This window comes from Aspergillus sydowii (genome assembly GCF_001890705.1).
Source record: "Aspergillus sydowii CBS 593.65 unplaced genomic scaffold ASPSYscaffold_16, whole genome shotgun sequence".
Taxonomy (NCBI): Eukaryota; Fungi; Ascomycota; class Eurotiomycetes; order Eurotiales; family Aspergillaceae; genus Aspergillus; species Aspergillus sydowii.
In genome coordinates, this window is record NW_024467874.1 from 391,393 (window position 1) to 411,210 (window position 19,818).

Consider the following 19,818-nt stretch of genomic DNA (forward strand, 5'->3'; position numbering starts at 1 on the left):
TTGCGTCCAACTTGTCGAACTGTGGATCTGCACTGTCACTGTCCGAGAATCCGAAACGTGCTTTTCACGACAATTTTCCGATGCATCGAAATTTGATGTCTGTCTGCCTGAGACCCACAATGGATCTCGCATATAAAAGCCAGCCCACTTCCCCATCGCCCATCTCCCCGATGTGTGTTACCAAGGCAAAGCAGCCGTCGATTCGGTCATGGACGTCAAAGAAACGCCCACTTCAACCCGGCCTGGATCGGCGGTTGACGACGACGCGGGCGAGCATCAGCAATGGCACAAAACAGGGGAGGTCGAGGAGCTGAACCGGAGCTATCTCGAGGCAGGATACAAGCCGCGCAAACTGGGAGTGACGTGGAAAGACCTGACTGTGAAGGTCGTGGCCGCCGATGCTGCCATCAACGAGAACTGTGTGTCACAATTCGACCTCCTGGATCGCGTTCGCAAACTGCGACGTAAGCCTCCACTGCAGACGATTCTGCATCAAAGCCATGGCTGTGTAAAACCTGGTGAAATGCTGCTTGTTCTAGGTCGCCCAGGGTCAGGATGCACGACACTGCTGAAGCTACTTTCGAACAACCGCCGAGGCTTCCACGAGATTAGCGGAGATGTACGATTTGGCTCTATGGGCCCCGACGAAGCCAAGAAGTATCGAGGGCAGATCCTCATGAACAGCGAAGAGGAGATTTTCTTCCCAACCTTACGCGTCGGAGACACCATGAACTTTGCTACGCGAGCCAAGGTTCCAGCGAATCTTCCTAGCGGTGTCCAGTCCCCGAACGAACAGTACAACGAGGCCACGCGGTTTCTGCTTGAATCCCTAGGTATTTCACATACTGCCGACACAAAAGTGGGAAATGAATATGTCCGTGGGGTATCAGGTGGCGAGAGGAAGCGAGTCTCTATCCTGGAGTGCCTTGCGTCTCGGGCCTCCATTTACTGCTGGGATAATAGCACCCGAGGGCTTGATGCGAGTAATGCGTTGGAATGGGCAAAGGCCATGCGAGCAATGACGGATGTTCACGGGCTATCGACGATTGTTACCCTCTACCAGGCTGGGAACCATATATACGATCTTTTCGACAAGGTTCTGGTCTTGGATGAGGGAAAGCAAATCTATTACGGCCCAATGGAACAGGCACGCGGTTTTATCGAGGAGCTAGGCTTTATCTGTGACGACGGTGCGAATGTTGCAGACTTTCTGACTGGGATTACTGTGCCTACTGAACGCCACATTCGACCTGGCTTTGAGGGCACGTTTCCTCGAGATGCCGCTTCTATCCTATCTCGTTATGAAAAGTCTGATATATTCAAGGATATGATCGGCGAGTACGATTATCCAAGCACCGAGGTGGCGCACAATCGGACAGCCGAATTCCAAGAAAGCGTTGCCCTAGAAAAGTATTCCAAGGGTGCCTACACCGTCAGCTTTGCCTCCCAGGTGTGGGCATGCGTGCTCCGTCAATACCAAATCATCGGGGGAGATCTCAAAACATTCGGAATGAAGCAAGGTGCAAACCTCATCCAGGCATTAGTAGCTGGCTCAATGTACTACATGGCTCCCAATGACTCGTCTGGTATATTCCTCAAAGGAGGCGCCCTCTTCTGGTCCGTTCTCTACAACAGCTTGACAGCCATGTCAGAAGTTATAGATTCATTCACCGGCCGTCCTGTTATCCTGAAGCATAAATCCTTTGGATATATCCATCCTGCTGCCATCTGCGTTGCCCAAGTCGCATCCGACATACCCCTCACCCTCCTCCAAGTCACCGTCTGGTCCCTGATTGTATACTTCATGGTCGGCCTGACCTACTCCCCCGCTGCATTCTTCACATACTTCATCGTCCTCTTCGTGACAAACATGGCCGCCTGTGCCCTTTTCCGCGCCGTCGGCGCAATCTTAAACTCATTCGACGCGGCAGCTCAGATCTCCGGGTACACCATCAGCATCATGGCCATGTACGCCGGATACCAGATCCACGCGACGCAAATGCACCCCTGGTTCCACTGGATCTACTATCTCAACCCAATCTCCTACGGTTTCGAAGCTCTAATGGGCAGCGAGTTCAATCTCAAACAGCTCCCCTGCACGGGGCCAAACCTGATCCCCCACGGTGATGGGTATGCGGATGTAAGCCAGTATGCGTCGTGTGCTGGAGTCGGAGGGGCGCAGCAGGGCGCTACCTCGTTGACTGGCGATGAGTATCTCTCGTCTCTATCGTATAGTCATGCGAACGTCTGGCGGAACTTTGGTATTGTGTGCGCGTGGTGGGCGTTTTACCTGGCGATTACGATGATTGGAGTGATGCGGTGGAAGGATGCTGGTGAGTCGGGGGAGTCTCTGCTTATTCCTCGTGAGAGACTCGCGGGTCACCAGCAGAAGCTTCAAGCGGATGAAGAGTCACAGACTATCGAAAAGGGAACGGAGTATACGTCCTCTGGCGATGGATCATCCCAGGTGGGTGATGGAAATGTACTCGAGAAGCAGCTTGTTCGGAATACTTCTGTGTTTACATGGAGTAACTTGACATATACCGTCAAGACGCCTTCTGGTCCAAGGGTCCTCTTGGATGATGTGAAAGGCTGGGTGAAGCCTGGTACCTTGACTGCTCTCATGGGCTCATCAGGGGCTGGAAAGACAACACTGCTAGATGTCCTCGCCCAAAGGAAGACCGAGGGGAAGATTGAAGGGTCTATCTTGGTTGACGGACACCCTCTTCCCATATCGTTTCAACGTTCCGCTGCCTACGTTGAGCAGCTCGATGTCCATGAGCCCTACGCCACCGTTCGGGAAGCGCTACAGTTCTCTGCCCTGCTGCGTCAATCCCGCGATACTCCGGCTGAGGAGAAACTGCAGTACGTTGATGTTGTTATCGATCTTCTCGAACTCCACGATATAGCAGATAGTCTGGTCGGCAAGCCAGGAACGGGGAACGGGCTTAACGTTGAGCAGAGAAAGCGTCTGACTATTGGCGTCGAGCTGGTCTCAAAGCCAAAGACGCTCATATTCCTAGACGAGCCTACATCGGGCCTGGACGGCCAGTCTGCCTTTAACACCGTTCGCTTTCTCAGAAAGCTCGCAGACGTCGGGCAGGCCGTTCTCGTTACCATTCATCAACCGTCAGCGCAGCTTTTCTCCCAGTTCGACCGACTTTTACTCTTAACGCGCGGTGGAAAAACGGTATACTTTGGTGATATTGGTGCTGGATGCCAGACTATGAAGGACTACTTCAGTCGTAACGGTGAGCCCTGCCCTGTCGGTACAAATCCAGCAGAGCATATGATAGATGTTGTATCGGGCCACAAATCCGATAAAGACTGGGCGCGCATCTGGCTGGAATCGCCCGAGTGTGAAACAGCAAAGACTGAACTCGAGGGGATCATCCGCACCGCACAGTCCAAGGGACCGCCTTCAATCGACGACGATAGCTCTGAATACGCAATGCCCTTGCTATACCAAACCAAGATCGTCCTGCGGCGGATGAACCTTGCCCTGTTCCGGAATACGGGGTACATCAACAACAAGCTGCTTCTGCATATCGGACTCGGTCTGTTCAATGGATTCACATACTGGAACATCGGCGAGACTGTAAGCGAGCTGCAGCTGAAACTATTCACCATTTTCGTGTGGATGTTTGTTGCACCGGGTGTGATCAACCAACTTCAGCCCCTCTTTATCGAAAGACGCAATCTATATGACGCCCGGGAGAAAAAGTCACGGATCTACTCCTGGAAGGCCTTCGTCGCGTCGCTTATTATCTCGGAAATGCCATACCTCTGCGTGTGTGCAGTTCTGTATTTCGTCTGCTGGTACTACACTGTAGGATTCCCTTCAGACAGCAGCAAGGCCGGCGCGAGTTTCTTCGTGGTCTTCGCCTACGAGTTCCTATACACGGGCATCGGCCAGTTCATCGCCGCATATGCGCCGAACCCGGTATTCGCAGCTATTGTCAACCCGTTGATCATCGGTATCATGGTCTCTTTTTGCGGTATCTTGGTGCCGTATGTCCAGCTTGTCTCGTTCTACAAATACTGGATGTACTGGATCAACCCGATCACGTACCTGGTTGGGGGCATGCTCACGTTTACCATATTTGACTCGGACGTCCGATGCACTGATAGTGAACTTGCCTTGTTTAACCCGCCGAGTAATACGACATGCATGGACTATCTGGGTCCGTACCTGGAGGAGTCCGGTGCGGATTTGTTGAATCCGGACGCGATGGCTGGGTGTCGGGTGTGTCCGTATACCCGGGGCAGTGATTACCTGCGGACTATTAATCTCATGGACTGGTACTTTGGATGGAGGGATGCGGCGATTGTCGTTATCTTTATTCTCAGTTCGTATGCGCTTGTCTTCTTGTTTATGGCCCTGCGGACGAAGTCCTCTAAGAAGGCGGAGTGAGCGTATAACTTATACAATAGAATAGAATTATTAAAAATGGAATTATCTATTTCAATAAGGGCCAGCCCAGACGTAAGATATCCCGTAGTTTTCTCGAACACTAAGTAAATATTGCCTTGAGATTGCTCACCAGTCAGGCCTTAATAGCGAAGGTTGAAAGACGGCTTAGATGCACGTTCCCAGGCCGAATAACAGATCCATACACCTGCTGATCCTCTATATGCATCACCGACTCCTCGTCCCCTTGGCTCCGTTGGGTATAATTAGAAGATAACCCACTCAGCAAGACTTCGTTCCCCGTGATGAACTGCGCAGGCGGATTGGGTCCGTCTGGAGGGAGACAGAGGAAATTCCCAGTTGTTCTTGCCGTGAGCCGATCCAGAACGTGCTTGAAGTCGTCGAGAAAGGCCGCATCTGCCATACACTTGAAAACCAGGGATACCTATGAAGGGATTAGATCTGGAAGAGCTTCATATGGGATTGGGGAACTCACCTCCCAGTACATATTCCTCCCGCCCCAGACCGGGACGAAGACGATATCCACGATATCCACGATCATGAAGGCGATGGAGACTGCCATTGAAGCAAGGAGTACGAAAAACCGAGCATTGGAGTGTACCAGCTCCCAGACACCAAACCCGTAGCACCGTTTAATGACGTAGACTAGATAGAGCGCCGTGAATACCCACCAGGGTTCGCGGCATAGAGCCTCCCAGGGCCTTGTTCGGCGGAATGCATCAGTTCCAAGATTGTTGAAATATGCAAAGTTCAGGTACATCGATGCGATCCAGTAGGGCATGGCCAGGATCACAGTGCCGATGTAGAAGCGGCTGCCCCATCGGGACAAAAAGGGCTTCACCTTCATCCAGTTGATGATGCTGTGCAGGTTATATGAGATGTACAGGGTGGTCGCCGTTGCGCTAAGATACCATCCAGATGCATCGCCCACGACAAAGACCCATAAACCGTGCAGCGATGCGAGGATGAGCTGAGTCCATGTTAGCTCCTTCTCGCCGCGTTGGGCAGATACCGGGCATTACCTCGGTGAGGATCAGTATATGCAGTAGTTTCTTCCGTCGCACATTCGATATCGTCAAACAGATGAGAATGACGATTGCACCGACCACGAACCCCTGGCCCCAGGTCAGAGTCAAAACCCCATGCGGCCCGATGAGCAGCCCTCCTCCACATTGGGCGAGTCTATCCTGAGCAGGATCTCCCATGAAGACCGTAGGCCATCTACCGAAGTAACGATGTTGGCCAACGCAGCATCGACGTTGAATCTCCTGCCTTTATAGGTGGAGTTCGTGGAAGAGTCCAGGCCGGACCTTAATAAACTTTTTTGCTTGAAAGATCGACTCAGTCTCACCCATGGACAGGGATCAGATTGTCGGGCGATCGCTCTCGGACATGTCCCTTCATTGCGCCGAGAGCCCGAGATGTTCAGACAGGTCGGCCAGCTGTATCAAGGGTTATGACGACACCAACCACCACAAAGGGTGAGCATTGTCACCTCGGAGCAAGACTGGACAAAATGTGATTGGATCCTCCTATAATGAGGCAGAAGTGGGAAGACTGTATGGATCAGATTCTAATGACACTTTCTTTGTTCGAAAAAGCCAAAAACTCTATTAGTACATGCCCATGTACTTTCACGCCCAAAATTGGGTCAACGTATGAGAATGATGCGAGATGTCTAGTCACTTTTTAGTAAGCCAGTGGAGGACGGACAACATGTCAGGCCAACCAATGCGTCATGCTAGATTTAGGTTAATATCAGAATATTAATCATGGAAGGACTGCCCCTGCATGACATCCTCAGTATCAGCGCCTTTCGTCTTGCCCTAATCGGGACCTCTCCAAAGAAAACACCTTCCTGGGCCCATCACCATGGTATGGGCATTGTCCTATTCCGACCCCATCTAGTCCATCTCACAGCCAAAAACAAGGACCCGGCATTCACGTTCACCTGCGTAGCTATCCCGTGTGCGCGATTGGTATCTAGCAACTATTAGAGTCAACAGGCGGCCCCATTTCCAAGACCTTGCGGCTACTTCTTCTCATCCGCAGTTCTCTCTGACTGTCAAGTCGATCATGCGGCTATAGTCCAGTCCGTGGTCTTGGTTGATGTTGGGCTTCTAGCAGCTGACCGTGAAATTATTCGCGATGACAAGCTCCGCCAGCCTCTGCCCCGCATGTTCCTCTACCAGCACGACTCCCAGTCCATGCACACGCGTCAAGGCTTTTGGTTTAACATTACTATCCACCCATCTTCCGTGAGTATTCCAAAATGGCGACTCCAGCAACACTGCCCAACCTCCCAGCGGATCTCCGTCTTCTCATAATGCAGCACCTGGACACCATGGATATTATGCGGATGCGCATGACGTGCTCAGCACTCTATGCAGGAACCCCGCCACCTAGTGTCGACGAGTTAGTCGAACTAGAGCGCACCATTTTCAGAGGCGAGTCAGGCCTTTACACATGCGGGGTGTGCCTGTGACTCCGGCCGAGGGACGAATTCACAGACAAGATGGTCAGCAAAAAGCGCGCGAAGTGTTTCGCCTCCCCGGATGCTAGGAAGAGGTTCTGCATTGATTGCGGAATTACCCCTGCACCTGGAACTGGCGCTAGACGATACTGCCCTGGGACTCATATTGTTATACACGGGGAACAGGTTGTTGTTTGTCGAACTTGTTGGGAGTTTAGCGAGGCTGCTGTGGAAGATGGGAGGAATACGTCGGAGTGTCCGCGGTGTCGTCCAGCGTCGAGGGCAAGGGAGCAGCGTGCTAGGAGGATTGCAGAGAAGAGCGCACAACAGCAAGCAGAGCGTCTGCGCCTTGAAAGGAAGGCGCGGAGGCGTGAGGTCATGGGCTCAGAGTACGAGGATACCGAGTATAGCCCGACGGAGAGTGAGCTTTGGTTTGATGAGGCGGATGTTTATATGGGTAGCCCTAAAGCGGGATCTGAGTGAGCTTCTGCAGATGTAGCTATGTTCATGATGCTAGAAAAGGACGGTGTATACTGGAGGAGACTGACGCTTTCTGGCTAATTGATATGGTTCCCTATGAATTGCCTGTGAATGTTACTGTGAGGAGCAAATGTCCATCAGATAGTCATGCAGTGATATGACAAAAGCTGGCGTCTCCGACAAAAACTGGAGAATGCACTTTTCTGAATCTAAATTCTTCCCTCCGAAGCAGACCAGGTTGAAAAAATAATTCTCTGTTTTGAATGGTAGAATAGCTTCATCTAGGCCTGATTACGAAGCAGTCAGGTACTCCAGTGCCGTGTACCTGAGCATGTCTTTGGTATGAGTGGGGCGACGCAAAACTTTATTATAAGGTACAACTGTCTTATCAGCATAGCTATATCCACAGAGGCTCATTCAGGTCTAGCTTGAGGACGGTATGGCTGGGGTGACGCAAACTCGGGTCATACCACTGTATACACCTAATGGTATACAGTGGAGGAGCCTAATGCTTTGATGATGAACTTACATGGTGTGAATGCTAGTGGTCTGACACTGTGCATTACTGTGAGTGTCAATGTGAGTCAGATTAGCTATTGGATAGAAAAGCTTGTTGCCCTTCACTGAAGAAATGAATATAAATACCCTTTGCCACTGGAGAATTCACCCTACAAGGACAGACTTCATTCACTCTACTCTGGTCAGAATATAAAGAATCATATCCCAGCTCTCATTTACATTCCTGTTCCTCTACCACAAGTTGGCAATATCCTATATCCAAAATGGAACCTACAACATCCAAGCCATTCCCGATCCTCGATCTCCCCCCCGAGCTCCATCTCCTGATAGCCGACGTCAGCCCTCCATCTACCGTGATGAACTTGAGACTCGTCAACAAACATTTCAACACCCTGATCCCGGCTCTGTCCCGCGAACAACTGCTAGAGGCCGAAACCTCAGATTTGAGTATCCGAAAGAATCTTTACGCATGTTCAGTGTGTCTTCGCTTACGCCGTCGCCGCAAGTTTGCCGACGACATGATACAAGGCCACAGAGAAAGACTGGGGGAGGACCGAGGATATCGGCTTTGCATTGACTGTGGATGCAATCCCATCTTGGGCAAGCCGTACTATCGTGATGGCGATGCTATCACCATCAAAGGAAGTGTCCGCTTTGTCGTCGCCGGGACCCGGCATCCTCGCCGTCCAAAGTTTGGGCGCCGCTGAATGGGAACTGGAGCAGCAATGGGAATAGTGGTATTTGAGAATGGCGTCATTATGGCAGCGTTACGGATAAGTGTCAGCTCCTATCAAGAATCCGTCGGTAAACAATCTTTAATCCAGCTGTTTGATGTTATGTAGAATACAACATCCACCAATCTTAGATGCTCTAGTCCAACGGCCATGGTGCAGGGTCAGGAATATATCCAGGACTGGATAACGGAGTAGATACAATAGGCAGGCTACAGAGTCAAGCTATTAAATAGGACAAGACGTAGCTCAAGGTTCGGCTTTGATCCGAAGCTGGAGCTCGAGAAGACTCAGTTAGCTGAACGGTCAGCAGCAACAGTATCGCGGCCTCATCTCAGGCACCGTGCCTGGGACGAGGACCAGGCTCGGTCCGGCCCCACGATCCAGCTTATCCAGAGCACCGTGCCTAAGATAACCAGGACAAGCATCATGACGTCAAAGATAATTTGGCCATACTTTGCGCCAGGGTTGGGTTATCAGAGTATCGGTTGTTTCTCAAGCATGTTCGGATTTCACTGTTAATGTCTGCTCGAAATTGATGCAAAGCCCAATAGTGAATGTTATCCAGCAGCCTTCTAATCTGCAAAGCGTCCTCAATCCTGTCTAACTTTCCTTTCCATATACACCTCATGCGCTTTCATCCAAGCAGTCGTCAGTAGGACATTCTTGCTCGGGCAAAATGTTAGGGGAAGAGCAGTCTAGAAACTCACATATAGTATGGGCATAACTCCATAGAAATCCAACTCAGGATCCCGGTCATATACGTTGTAAGTAAGGAAAACTCTCGCCTCTTCCCCAACAAACGTGAAAGCTACAACGGGATGATGGTACATGCTACCATCAGCAGCCCCAGTGCGTTCCATGTGCAAAGAGCGAAGCAGTGAAGCGCAGGCAGAACTGCCGTTTGCAGCCTGAAGAATACATTTTGCTCCTTCCGTACGTGTAGCGCCGGGTTTTTTAACTTCCACAACGGCCCATGGATAGCATACCAGCTTATAGTCGGCATATCGTATGCCATTTCTGTTACTCTCTTCTTTATCGCTGTCGTGCATCACGAGAGACGCAATTTGGCCTCTCTTTATCGGTCTTCCGTTTGTTCTAACCGCCACTCTATCCATCTCATCGTCACTGTCATCGTCACTGTCTTCATCACTGTCTTCATCACTGTCTTCGTCATTCTCGTCATCACTCTCTTCATCACTTTCTTCGTCACTTTCTTCGTCATTCTCGTCATCACTCTCTTCATCACTTTCTTCGTCACCTTCTTCGTCACTCTTCTCGTTATCACGTGCCGCTTTATGCGAATAGACTCAGACGCTCATATTCCTCTTGGTTGGTGTGTGTTGCTTCAAAACTTGGTCTCGGTAATGAGTAAGAGAAATCAGCGGACATGAATATATGTAGTTATTCTCCTGTAGAAATGCCAATTTCTTGAGGCTAAAGGCACCTGGTGTTTTTGATGATCCTCTGTCTGGTTGGCGGCGAATATCATTGATGATAGGAAAGCTAAAGTACCAGTCAGGCTTTGGGATAGACAGCTCGACGCCGAACTCGTCAGGGCTCTGATACAACCAATCAGCAGTTAAGGTATGCGCGGATGTTATGGGATTATATATAACTTACGTCACCCGTGCCGTAAAACATGGCCTCATCTCGTGCATAATTGGCGTGGTGGAAAAGATCCGTCTGCCGTCCACTATAGATATTCCTGTTAGAGTGGTAACTCCAACAGAATAAATAGGTTCTCAACCTACTAGGTAGTTGCTAGTTCGGTGTCAAATGAGTTTCCGTGATGACTGGAAGTTTTCCCTTTGTGGTCAACATCTTGTAGTAGACAGTTGAGCGTAAAAGTACTGACCTATGATCTGACAAGCGTTTCCAGTCTTCGAAGACGTTATCGGCCAGTCTCTCCTCCAGCCTACTTTCACTCATGCCACCTTTAACCTTCCAGTCCTTTGCATAGGTAGCCTTCGAAAATCGTGAGTCAGGAAAGTGACTGTTCTGCTGGGGTTTGACATCGCCTTACTAGTCTATAAGCAGCTTCTAGGTTCTTTACATGGCGTCTGATTGCATCAACACCGACGTAACAGCTGTCAGTGTTTGGACCGGCCTCGCCGGTAAACCACTTGTCCTCTTTCGCGCCTGGGATCTTCCTAAGTTGGACATTCAAGAGGTCAACAGGCAGATACTTTTTAGCAATCTTCAGACGTATCTGTCAGTGAAAGCCCCCTCAATCTGATGCATGTCGCGGGACTTAAACCACTGGCAGGTCCACTCACTTGCTTGGGTGGGATTATACACTCAAACGATAGAATTCTCCGGCGGACCTCATCGATCTCTGGCGGCCAACCATTTTCGGATATCTCCAATTCGACTTCAATGCCGTTGCCCTTGATTCTGGCATCGGTTAGCTTTCTGGAAGCCATATGGTATCCCTCGCGGAGTAATTCAATTATATGTCAAAACACAATGTTGTCAGTACCTGCGAGGCCTTGGAGGGAAACGTCAAGCGGGGTTCAAGTTTGTTTTGCCGCCGTGCGGCCCGGGCCTGGTTACATGGGAACCAATAATGCCTGATCTAATATTAGGAAAGGATTAGATTGGTTCGTTGGCTGAATCTAATGTCAATCGGTGGACTGCGTGGTTCACGTGATCTTCAGTCTCCAAGGGCCAGCAGGACGTGCTACGTAAGACTATATTTGTTTTTAGGGGCATATAGGGAAATAAGAATACACAGGTTGAATATAGCGAGGTGTCGTATATTAATTATTGGGTTGACTTTTCACTACTGGCCTCTTGCGGGGGGCAATTAGCAGGACTCCCAAATGTCGTCAAGTGTTGCCGTTGTTGGCCGCTGACCAACTGTTCCTTCGTAATATGGAGTATTCTAGGATGATTATTTCAATGTCACAATTCAGAAGATCATCTAATCTACTAATATATTCTCTTGAAAGACTGCAGCAACAATGGGAGCAGTGGTGTGTATGGGAATGTCGTTGTTATGCCAGCGTTACGGAACAGTTTGTGTTTTCTCCAGGATTTGAATTTGGGTATTTTTATTCGGCGCATTGGATGGACCTATCTAGTTATCAGTTGCATGGGCTTCAATGAACCTGTCGAGCAGTGAATGTGCGTCTACAATAGCCGTTGCTACGCAAACTCAACAGAAGAGGTTAAATAGTACAATTCAATTCATTACCAACTCCCCATTCGTATCTTCTGCAGGCATCCACTGCACCCTAATCGGCTCATGTCCACTACTTCTAATCCTCTGATCCTTCGACCACAGCTGGAACGTAAGATCCGCTGCACCCACAACGACCCTGACATCGAACGTAGCCCGCCAATACCGTGGCCGCATGTTAAACCACCGCCGATTCTTCATTTTCCGATCTACATTGTCCGTGTTGATATCCAGGCTGCAGACATGCTGAACGCCTTTGCCCGCCAAGCTCCGGGGGAGCTGATGTGGTGGATTCGAAGACATCACGATGTGCACTTTCCACGGCAGATCCTCTTCCCCGGGTTTCATTTTCAGCTGGAAGTCTTTTGATATCCCGGTGTGTGGTACCGCGGAGCCCTAGTCCATTAGTATAAAACATGGCACAGTGTAGGGATGTAATACGCACCTGGATTATCAACCACTCCACCTGGTCGATGGCGTAGAGATTATCGTCGCGCGGATCTCGTCGCACCTTCTCGCCCAAATGCTTAGCCGGATCGTAGAGCAGATCGCAGATAATTCCATAGCTCACCGGGGAGCAGCGCGATCCGAACATCACGACGCCTTGCTTGAGCTGCTGTATCCGGTCGAGGACGAGGCCGTGGACGACGGCGAGTTGACTGTCTTATTAGTCTCGTTCTGTCTGGTTCATGGAGGACGTACGGTTCTTCGACCATTAGGACTTGGAGCCCCATTACGTTCGAGTGCTTTGCTACTCCTGGGAGTGCGTATCGTTGGTGCAGGCACGCCCTGACGTACGGTGAGCTGCCGAAGCCGCCAGATAGAACGAGGTATGACTGATATTGTCAGCGAGGTCTAGGGCTTTTAAGAAGGAGACTGACTATTCGCGCGTGAGGATACTTTGTCTCCATCTGCTGGATCTGACCGTCGAGAAGATGGCACATCTCCCCGATTTTCTTGTCGAAGGCGTGCTTCATGTACTCCCTACATTATTAGCATATTACAACAATTCATAGAGAGACGAACCATTGAAGCCGCATCTGTCCAGAATAGATTCCTGCAGCAGGGAGATCAGCCCCTGGGACTTTCAGACAGGGAACCTCCAAGCTCAGACTCGGCGTCTTCGTCGCGTCAGTTCCGTAGGCGCACTTCAGTCGTTGGAAGGGACCGGAGAGCATCTTCCAAGCGATGTGCTCGGGGGACTGCGCCAGCTCATCTTTCACCTTGGATAGGCGCTCAGCGATGATCTTGTAGATTGCGCGGTCGATGAAGACGGATCCGATCGGGCGTCCTGCTTATCCTTAGTAGTCGCACAGGCGATATGGATAGGATGGTACCTTCGACATTCCCCAGCTGCTCCAACTGCAATGGCTGCCCGCGGTCTGAGGCCAGTTTCAGCACATTCACATCCTACCACAGTCAGAGCGGTTATAAAGAAAGACTGATGGAAGTACCGTCGTGCCACCCCCCGAGTCGCAAACCAGAACAATATCACTCGTCTGGTAGTAGTCGCGACAGGCATAAACGGCTGCCGCCTCCGCCTCGGTCAGCCCTATACAAGCCCAATGGTAAGGCCCTCCAATGGCCGCGTTAATCAGGGCGCGTATCTCCTCGATTACGCGCACGTCCTTCCACGTCGTCGGCACACTGAAGATGAACTCCACGCGCATGCGATCGAACCCGGGGATTGTATTGCCGAAATGCGTCACGACGTGCCTGTAGATCGACGCGATGTAGTCCTTGAACCAGCGCCTCGCCTCCTGTCTGCTGATGCCCGGCCCGTCGCTCTCAGAATGCACTGCTAGGTGAAGTTTGAAGAATTCCTTGATATCGGCGCCGTCTTCCGCAGAATCGCATCCGAACCCCCACTCCTTGACTGTCTTTCCGTCCGGCTCGTAGAGCAGCATCGTGGGCACTTTGTTGGCGAGTTCGCTGAGCAGTTTCCCAGGCCATCGCTGGATCGTCTTTGGCGGGCCCCAATCCGGTCCGATCGTGTATGCGACGCCTAATTGCGATCAGAAAAGGAAGTCTGTTTGATGCGACGGCTTCTGCGATGAGATATTATTTACCTGTGCACGTCATCCCAAAATCAATTCCCACCACGATATCAGGGAATCGCTCCTCCTCCCACCTTGCGCTCGAACTGGAACTCGCATTGGCACTCGCCATTGAGGTACTGCCGCTGGAGTTGGAGTGGCCGTTCGCTTGTCTGCCATCCATGAGGCCGCGCTCTGCAAAAAACGAGCGACAGCCTCGCCAGTCACCACGGATTTAAGGAGATTAAACTGCGACGCTCGGCACAAATAAGTACGGAGTACGCGCCCTCCAGGTCCTTTCGCGACAAAGGTGAATCCACACAGGGGCGCAGAGCAAGCTGCAGCAGCACCAACGGCAGCAGCCAATGGAAGGCCCACAACAGCGCAAGCTCCCTGCGGCGCAGCACTTGGTGTCACCCAACATGCTTTGTTTTTGCGGCGCTGCCAATGGGATCAGCCCAAGTGGGAGGGGATTGTGTGACGCTGTCCTACTGGGCCAATTGGCTGTGTCTGACTGTCGCCCTTGACAGGGGTTGCGAAGAAAGCGCCTTGGCTGCAGTGGTCGGTGATTGCGGTGCTTTTGGCGGGCACTGGTCTGGTATCTTTTCAAGCTGCGGCTCCTTTGTTTGTTCAAAGTGCGTGCCCTTATATTCCAGCTGGCGTCAGATTTTGGCTTGTCATTTTGTTGCCTCCTTGTCTTCTGGCGTGGACTGACGGCGTCATGTCTTCAGATTCGACTTGGGGAACAACAACCCTCGACCCGGCTGCTGTGAATGTCGATGAGGCTACTACGGTTATTTTGCTCAACCCACCAAATTCCTCGACGGCTTCAACCTCCTGGTTTATTGAGTCAACCGAGACAGCTGAAGTGTATACGACATGGGTAGACAATACGCCCACCACCGTCAGCACCGCCCTACCCGTAGAAACGAAGCCCCAACAAGATCCAACACGGCCTGGAGAATCGACGAGTTCAAGCACTGCTTCCCCCACTCCCAGCGGTCCAACTAAGGACACACCCGCTCCCGGGTCCTCTCAGTCCTCCGGTGGAATCAGCGACGGAGCCCTAGCCGGCGCAATCGTCGGCAGCATCATCGGGACAGCCCTGGTGACTCTTCTCCTGGCATTCTTATTCTTCCGTCGAAGACAGTCCAAGCCAGCTAAAGAGGTCGATGACGGCACATTCGCCGGTGCTGCCACTCGGCACAGGAAATCGCAATCGAGGTCTGCGTTTCCTCTCGCGGATATCATCCCCCAGCCTGAACCGGCTGATGACGATACAGTCCGCAGACGCATTCTTACACTGGTGGACCAGGCTGGGCTGCATATTGATAATTATTATGTACCTGGTTCTACGCCGGCGCATCTATCCAGCGAGCAGAGTGCGCGGCTGGCAGTTTATAACTCGACTGACCTCCCTGCGCCAATTGAGACCTTGCTTGGCCAGCGTGAGATCAGGAGGCAGGCTCTCAAGTACGCCCTTGTAAGGACTATTCTACGCGCGATCATACCTGGTGGGAATGGGACAGGGGAGCTTCTCCCGCGGGCGTTCGCGGATATGCCAGTTGTTGAGGGCAGTAGTGGTACGTTTACCTCTCTCCTTAGGCTTTCTTTACGTTTCTCTGTTCAATTTGTTACTGACAATCACTTCATCTACAGGCTCGTCTGCCGCGGTCTTCAACTGGCGCATGCTCACCGCACACCTTTACCTCCAAAAATCAAACACATCTACAACCACGCAAAGCAACCGAAACAGCAAATCCCAAACCTCGACAACTATAACAGAAGACGCCCCAATCCAAGCAACCGAGTCTCTCGCGGGCCAGTTCACGGCCGCATTCAACCCGTATAGTTTCCCGAGCTTCACGCCCGAAGAGCGCATATCGCATCTGGAGACTCTTGCGTGTTCTGCGGCGGGTTTGGGGGTTTGGTTATTTTCCCAGCCTTGCGCGTTTGAGTTTGATTGGAAGAGTGCAGGAACGGGGGAGATTAGTGTTATTCCCCGTGTTTTGAAAGTCGCTGATGAGAAGGGCGTTCCTCTAGCAGCACCTCAGGTTCTGATTGATGGGGAGAAGGCAGCCTACACTGCTAGGATTTAGACACTGTCATTTCAAAGTAGTACTATTAGATTCGCATCCGGCGCATTGAATATGACCCAACGAAGTAAATTTTCTGCTACTATGGATATCATTCTCTGAGTATAAATCATGCTACCGCTCCTAACTCAGATCTTGCAATGTACGTTTGTATATAAACCGCTACTTGTATATGGTAAATCGCAGGTGGCGGCTCGCTTGGGAATGACTTCACCCACGTCCCTGCTTCTGCAGCAGCGCAGGTTGCAATCCAACATGGTTTGTTTTTCCAACGCTGCCAATATGGGGACGCTTGTTCATCCTTGTCCTACTGGACCAATTATGCGTTTCAAAACAGAGAGATATTCATGAACCGCTTTGGCTAGTGCTGTGCCGCTCCGTTTTCGACTGGGCTACTGTCTCAGGAACTGCACCCGACGCTTCTGTACTTTTGATTCTTGGGCTAGCGGTTTGTTTGATGAAGCGATGCCCCCTTTCCCTCTCGCCCCGAGCTCACACTTTTTGTCAGTCCGCTGCCTATTGTTTTCCTCTAGTCCCTGCGGTGGTGCCGGCGTCATGGCTTCTTGGGAAACAGTGTCCACCACCATCACAAGTACTGATTCCAGCGACGAGACTTGGACCACGACGGCCCTCTCGCTGATCCCTCCAGACACATCAACTCCAGCATCAACGTGGTTAATCAGCGGCACGGAAACGTTTGAAGTGTACACAACTTGGAACAAAAACAAGCCAACCCCAGTAACCACACAGCTACCTGCTGAATCGACAGCCGATGAACCCACGGGTATACAAACAGCCTCTCCGGGCTCGAAATCGGACGGAACAGCAAAGACAACCACGACAGGAAGCACACAATCACCTGGCATCGAATCGTCTCAGCCGGATAGCAACGGCGTAAGCAGCGGAACCCTAGCAGGTGCAATCGCAGGCAGCATTCTCGGAACAGCCCTAGTCGCCCTTCTCTTCGCATTCCTCTTCTTCCGGCGACGGAACTCCAAACCGGCTAAACAGATTGAGACGGAGTCCGGACCAGACGCAGCGAGTCCAGTCGTCCCCTTCATGCGGCACAAGAAGTCGAAATCCAGAGGCAATATCGCCGTCGCGTCAATAACACCGCCGCCTGCCGACGACGACACCGTCCGCAAACGCATACTCGCCTTAATCGGCCAAGTGAGCCTACATATCGATAATTACTACATATCCGGCTCCTCCCCGGCCCATATCTCCCGCGAGCAGACCGCGCTGCTGTCCCAGTATAACTCGGAAGACCTGCCTGCTACTGTTGCAACGCTTCTCGCCCAGCGCGGCCTCCAGCGCCAGATTATCACCCATGTGCTTGTCCGGACCTTGCTCCGGTCTATCCACCCTAACGGCACTGCGGAGCTCCTGCCGAGGGTATTTGCAGCCCAGCCCGTGTTCGAGGAGAGGACTCCTGGTATGCTTCCTACCCTACTTGATTATTTCCTCAAACAGTCGTGATTGGGTGATATAAGGGCCACATATACTAACAGTAGGTACAGACACCGAAGCCACCATATTCACGTGGCGCATGCTCACGGCGCAAATCTACGCCAAAACCACCCGGGCAAACAGCAACGACCCCGGCCACACCGCAGACCGGAACCAGGCCGCCGAGGTGCTGGCGACTCAATTCACCACTGCATTCGCGCCATACAGCTTCCCGAGCTTCACGGTTGAAGAGCGCGTCGAGCATCTTCGAGGTCTAGCCATCTCGGCGGCGGATCTCGGTGTTTGGCTATTTAGCCAGCCCTGCGCGTTTGAATTTCTCTGGGAGACGGGGCGGTCGAGTGGCATTGGCGCTGGGACTGGGAGCTCTGGGGAGTTTAGTGTTGTCCCTAAACTTGTGAAGGTTGGGGATGAGAAGGGGTTGAGGTTGGCTGCTCCGCAGGTTTTGGTTGAGGGCGAGAAACAGGTGTTTTCGAGTAAGGTTTATGAGTTGAATACTTAGGGTCATTTAAGAAGCTGTATTTTAATTATCCATGTCAACCCCAATACTAGATTCATAGCAATCTATCGTAATAGATGCAGTTATATATGCATGTATTAATATATGTATGAATAGTTAGATAATTAAACCGTCCGCCCCTGCGTCCACCGCCACTCAAGCATATCCAGCAATTCATTATCGAGTTTCGTCGGTCCCTCCGGACTAACCGGACTCATGGTCCTGGGCGTCGCTGTCGCTGTCTCGGTATCTGCACCGCTAATAATGGAGGCACTCGTCGGGTTGCTAGTTGGAGTGGCATTCTCATTGAAGTTGATGGTGGTGGTAGCAGCAGCAGCAGCAGTAGCAGGTGGAGTTGCATCCTCCTCGATTTTCACTTTCGGCGGGACAGGAGGCGGTTGGGCGAGGTTTACCACTAGTTCCTTGTCGGCGTCTTGAAGCTGGACGGGGAGCTCCCAGATTGGACTATCGGGTTCGCTTTTGTTCAAGCTTTTTTGCGTTGTGGCTGTGATGGGAATGGGAGGTGGTGCTGTTGTTGATGGTGGCGGATATACCTGCGAGTTCGTCTCTGTATTCGCAGTGGCAGTGGCAGTGGCAGTAGGAGTAGTTGGTCTCAGAGGAAGAGGAGGAACAGGCGCGTTCACAGGCGAAGAGCTTTGACAAATGGGAAACTCATGCTCAAACTCCTTCTGCACAGCAGGAGAAGACGCCGAGATCTCAACAGGAGCAGGAGGAGTAGCAGCCACAGTCCCAACACTAGCACCCGGATTCCCCAGAAAAGGCGCAGAAAAGCCTGTCTCAGGAACTTTCGCTCTAACACCCTCAAGCCTGACCAGCACAGCAACAAGGCTCGCATGGCAAAGAACCAGCCGTTCCCGTCGCTCCCTAGCCCGGCGTGAATCCCGCATCATCCACCGGAACTGCGTCTTGAAGCCGAGCTTGCCGTTGTTCGTTTCCTGGTCGATGCGCATCGACTCGGTTAGCAGGAGTATGTCGCGCGCGGCGGCTTCGGTGTCGCCGATGGTGGATTGGATCCATTGTTTCTCGACAAAGGGCAGGTAGTGCTGGAGTTGGGTGAAGAGGTGGCGCGCTTGGGAGGTTTGGGTGAGGACGTGGTGGGTTAGGGCTAGGAGGGAGGATGCGTCGTGGGGATTGGAATCGGGATTGGGGGATTGAAGGCCTGGTTGGGCTGCAGCTGGTATTGATTGTTGTGGTAATGATAATGGGGTGGTTAGTGGTGGTTGAGGCTGGGGAGGGAATGTGGAGGGTGTGGTCGAGGTGGATGTTGTGCTTGCGCTGGAGTGTGAGGGCGCAGTTGGTGTTGGAGCTTGGTACCCAGACGGCTGCGACTGCATGAGCGTGTTCAGGCTCAGATTCGACTTGAGATTCGTGAATGAGAGGCGCGAGTTGCGGATTTGGACGTGGGACTGGGTCGGTGGTTCGGGCATCGACGACCGCACGCCAGCTGGTGTCGCGATGGCATTCTGGTATGGAGACTCTCCAGCCGTTGTATTGGAAGAAGAGTAATTGTTGCTGAATATTTGAGAGGACCTGGCGCGCAGCAAGTCTGCCACAGGCGCCATGTCTGATTCAGGGGCGGGCTGGCGACTCCTCTCGCTGGGCAGTGGAAGAGCCTGCTTTGTTGTGGTCCTGGGGTTGTCGCTCGACTCTGGCTTGACTGCAGTCTCCGACCTGTCTTGCGATTCAGTGTTTACTGCAGCTGGAGCCGGCCCAGCGTGCTCCGGCTCATCCGCGGTCTCGCGTGGAGGGCTTTCGTTGGTGGCCGTTGTGCTCTCGCTGGGAGATTTTGGATGCGAATTGAGGGGCGTCTCGCGGGTGACGGTCTGCAGGGCGCTAAGCGAAGGTCCTCTGGGGCGGGGACTCGCAGTCGCAGTCGCTGC

The 19,818-nt window shown here is 52.0% G+C and overlaps 10 protein-coding genes across 10 annotated transcripts; 5 read left to right on the forward strand and 5 right to left on the reverse strand.

Annotated features, from left to right (window-relative positions):
- The first annotated feature begins 123 nt into the window (after positions 1-123).
- ASPSYDRAFT_50951 (uncharacterized protein) lies at positions 124-4,475 on the forward strand. The gene has a single exon (XM_040848188.1). The coding sequence runs from the start codon at positions 209-211 to the stop codon at positions 4,412-4,414; it is 4,206 nt and encodes a 1,401-aa protein (XP_040697255.1). The 5' UTR covers positions 124-208; the 3' UTR covers positions 4,415-4,475.
- A 72-nt stretch (positions 4,476-4,547) lies between these two features.
- On the reverse strand, positions 4,548-5,637 carry ASPSYDRAFT_36388 (uncharacterized protein; the record flags this gene model as incomplete). The annotated part of the gene is made up of 3 exons (XM_040845422.1): positions 4,548-4,856; positions 4,908-5,402; positions 5,455-5,637. The coding sequence occupies 3 exons, from the start codon at positions 5,635-5,637 to the stop codon at positions 4,548-4,550; spliced, it is 987 nt and encodes a 328-aa protein (XP_040697256.1).
- A 495-nt stretch (positions 5,638-6,132) lies between these two features.
- Positions 6,133-7,417, forward strand: ASPSYDRAFT_72935 (uncharacterized protein). Its single transcript, XM_040850680.1, has 4 exons — positions 6,133-6,400; positions 6,485-6,690; positions 6,765-6,905; positions 7,092-7,417. The coding sequence occupies exons 1-4, from the start codon at positions 6,205-6,207 to the stop codon at positions 7,386-7,388; spliced, it is 840 nt and encodes a 279-aa protein (XP_040697257.1). The 5' UTR covers positions 6,133-6,204; the 3' UTR covers positions 7,389-7,417.
- Positions 7,418-8,167: 750 nt separating this feature from the next.
- On the forward strand, positions 8,168-8,611 carry ASPSYDRAFT_36390 (uncharacterized protein; the record flags this gene model as incomplete). Its single annotated transcript, XM_040845423.1, has 1 exon — positions 8,168-8,611. One exon carries the CDS (start codon positions 8,168-8,170, stop codon positions 8,609-8,611), a length of 444 nt encoding a protein of 147 aa, XP_040697258.1.
- Positions 8,612-8,836: 225 nt separating this feature from the next.
- On the reverse strand, positions 8,837-10,016 carry ASPSYDRAFT_530645 (uncharacterized protein). The gene is made up of 2 exons (XM_040848611.1): positions 9,346-10,016; positions 8,837-9,269 (listed from the first exon to the last, which is right to left on the reverse strand). The coding sequence occupies exons 1-2, from the start codon at positions 9,751-9,753 to the stop codon at positions 9,063-9,065; spliced, it is 615 nt and encodes a 204-aa protein (XP_040697259.1). The 5' UTR covers positions 9,754-10,016; the 3' UTR covers positions 8,837-9,062.
- Positions 9,988-11,181, reverse strand: ASPSYDRAFT_530652 (uncharacterized protein). The gene is made up of 6 exons (XM_040848613.1): positions 10,915-11,181; positions 10,662-10,835; positions 10,494-10,603; positions 10,390-10,399; positions 10,259-10,331; positions 9,988-10,197 (listed from the first exon to the last, which is right to left on the reverse strand). Exons 1-5 carry the CDS (start codon positions 11,059-11,061, stop codon positions 10,284-10,286), a joined length of 489 nt encoding a protein of 162 aa, XP_040697260.1. The 5' UTR covers positions 11,062-11,181; the 3' UTR covers positions 9,988-10,197; positions 10,259-10,283.
- Positions 11,182-11,822: 641 nt separating this feature from the next.
- ASPSYDRAFT_162280 (Hsp70 family protein) lies at positions 11,823-13,988 on the reverse strand (the record flags this gene model as incomplete). The annotated part of the gene is made up of 8 exons (XM_040843075.1): positions 11,823-12,215; positions 12,265-12,478; positions 12,522-12,655; positions 12,701-12,799; positions 12,842-13,113; positions 13,157-13,229; positions 13,274-13,824; positions 13,889-13,988. 8 exons carry the CDS (start codon positions 13,986-13,988, stop codon positions 11,823-11,825), a joined length of 1,836 nt encoding a protein of 611 aa, XP_040697261.1.
- A 491-nt stretch (positions 13,989-14,479) lies between these two features.
- Positions 14,480-16,113, forward strand: ASPSYDRAFT_50957 (uncharacterized protein). The gene is made up of 2 exons (XM_040848189.1): positions 14,480-15,438; positions 15,515-16,113. The coding sequence occupies exons 1-2, from the start codon at positions 14,577-14,579 to the stop codon at positions 15,952-15,954; spliced, it is 1,302 nt and encodes a 433-aa protein (XP_040697262.1). The 5' UTR covers positions 14,480-14,576; the 3' UTR covers positions 15,955-16,113.
- Positions 16,114-16,506: 393 nt separating this feature from the next.
- Positions 16,507-17,920, forward strand: ASPSYDRAFT_94660 (uncharacterized protein; the record flags this gene model as incomplete). The annotated part of the gene is made up of 2 exons (XM_040853004.1): positions 16,507-17,386; positions 17,472-17,920. The coding sequence occupies 2 exons, from the start codon at positions 16,507-16,509 to the stop codon at positions 17,918-17,920; spliced, it is 1,329 nt and encodes a 442-aa protein (XP_040697263.1).
- A 122-nt stretch (positions 17,921-18,042) lies between these two features.
- Positions 18,043-19,272, reverse strand: ASPSYDRAFT_162744 (uncharacterized protein; the record flags this gene model as incomplete). Its single annotated transcript, XM_040843103.1, has 3 exons — positions 18,043-18,219; positions 18,295-18,483; positions 18,673-19,272. 3 exons carry the CDS (start codon positions 19,270-19,272, stop codon positions 18,043-18,045), a joined length of 966 nt encoding a protein of 321 aa, XP_040697264.1.
- Positions 19,273-19,818: the final 546 nt, after the last annotated feature.

Coding starts and splice junctions, on each gene's coding strand:
- ASPSYDRAFT_50951 (XM_040848188.1), top strand. CDS start 209: ATGGACGTCAAAGAAACGCCCACTTCAACCCGGCCTGGATCGGCGGTT.
- ASPSYDRAFT_72935 (XM_040850680.1), top strand. CDS start 6,205: ATGGAAGGACTGCCCCTGCATGACATCCTCAGTATCAGCGCCTTTCGT. Junction 6,401..6,484: donor CACCTGCGTAGCTATCCCGT/GTGCGCGATTGG, acceptor TCTCATCCGCAG/TTCTCTCTGACTGTCAAGTC. Junction 6,906..7,091: donor CAGGCCTTTACACATGCGGG/GTGTGCCTGTGA, acceptor CACGGGGAACAG/GTTGTTGTTTGTCGAACTTG.
- ASPSYDRAFT_530645 (XM_040848611.1), bottom strand. CDS start 9,753: ATGGATAGAGTGGCGGTTAGAACAAACGGAAGACCGATAAAGAGAGGC. Junction 9,270..9,345: donor GAGTTATGCCCATACTATAT/GTGAGTTTCTAG, acceptor CTTGGATGAAAG/CGCATGAGGTGTATATGGAA.
- ASPSYDRAFT_530652 (XM_040848613.1), bottom strand. CDS start 11,061: ATGGCTTCCAGAAAGCTAACCGATGCCAGAATCAAGGGCAACGGCATT. Junction 10,836..10,914: donor GTATAATCCCACCCAAGCAA/GTGAGTGGACCT, acceptor ATACGTCTGAAG/ATTGCTAAAAAGTATCTGCC. Junction 10,604..10,661: donor TAGAAGCTGCTTATAGACTA/GTAAGGCGATGT, acceptor CGATTTTCGAAG/GCTACCTATGCAAAGGACTG.
- ASPSYDRAFT_50957 (XM_040848189.1), top strand. CDS start 14,577: ATGTCTTCAGATTCGACTTGGGGAACAACAACCCTCGACCCGGCTGCT. Junction 15,439..15,514: donor AGTTGTTGAGGGCAGTAGTG/GTACGTTTACCT, acceptor CTTCATCTACAG/GCTCGTCTGCCGCGGTCTTC.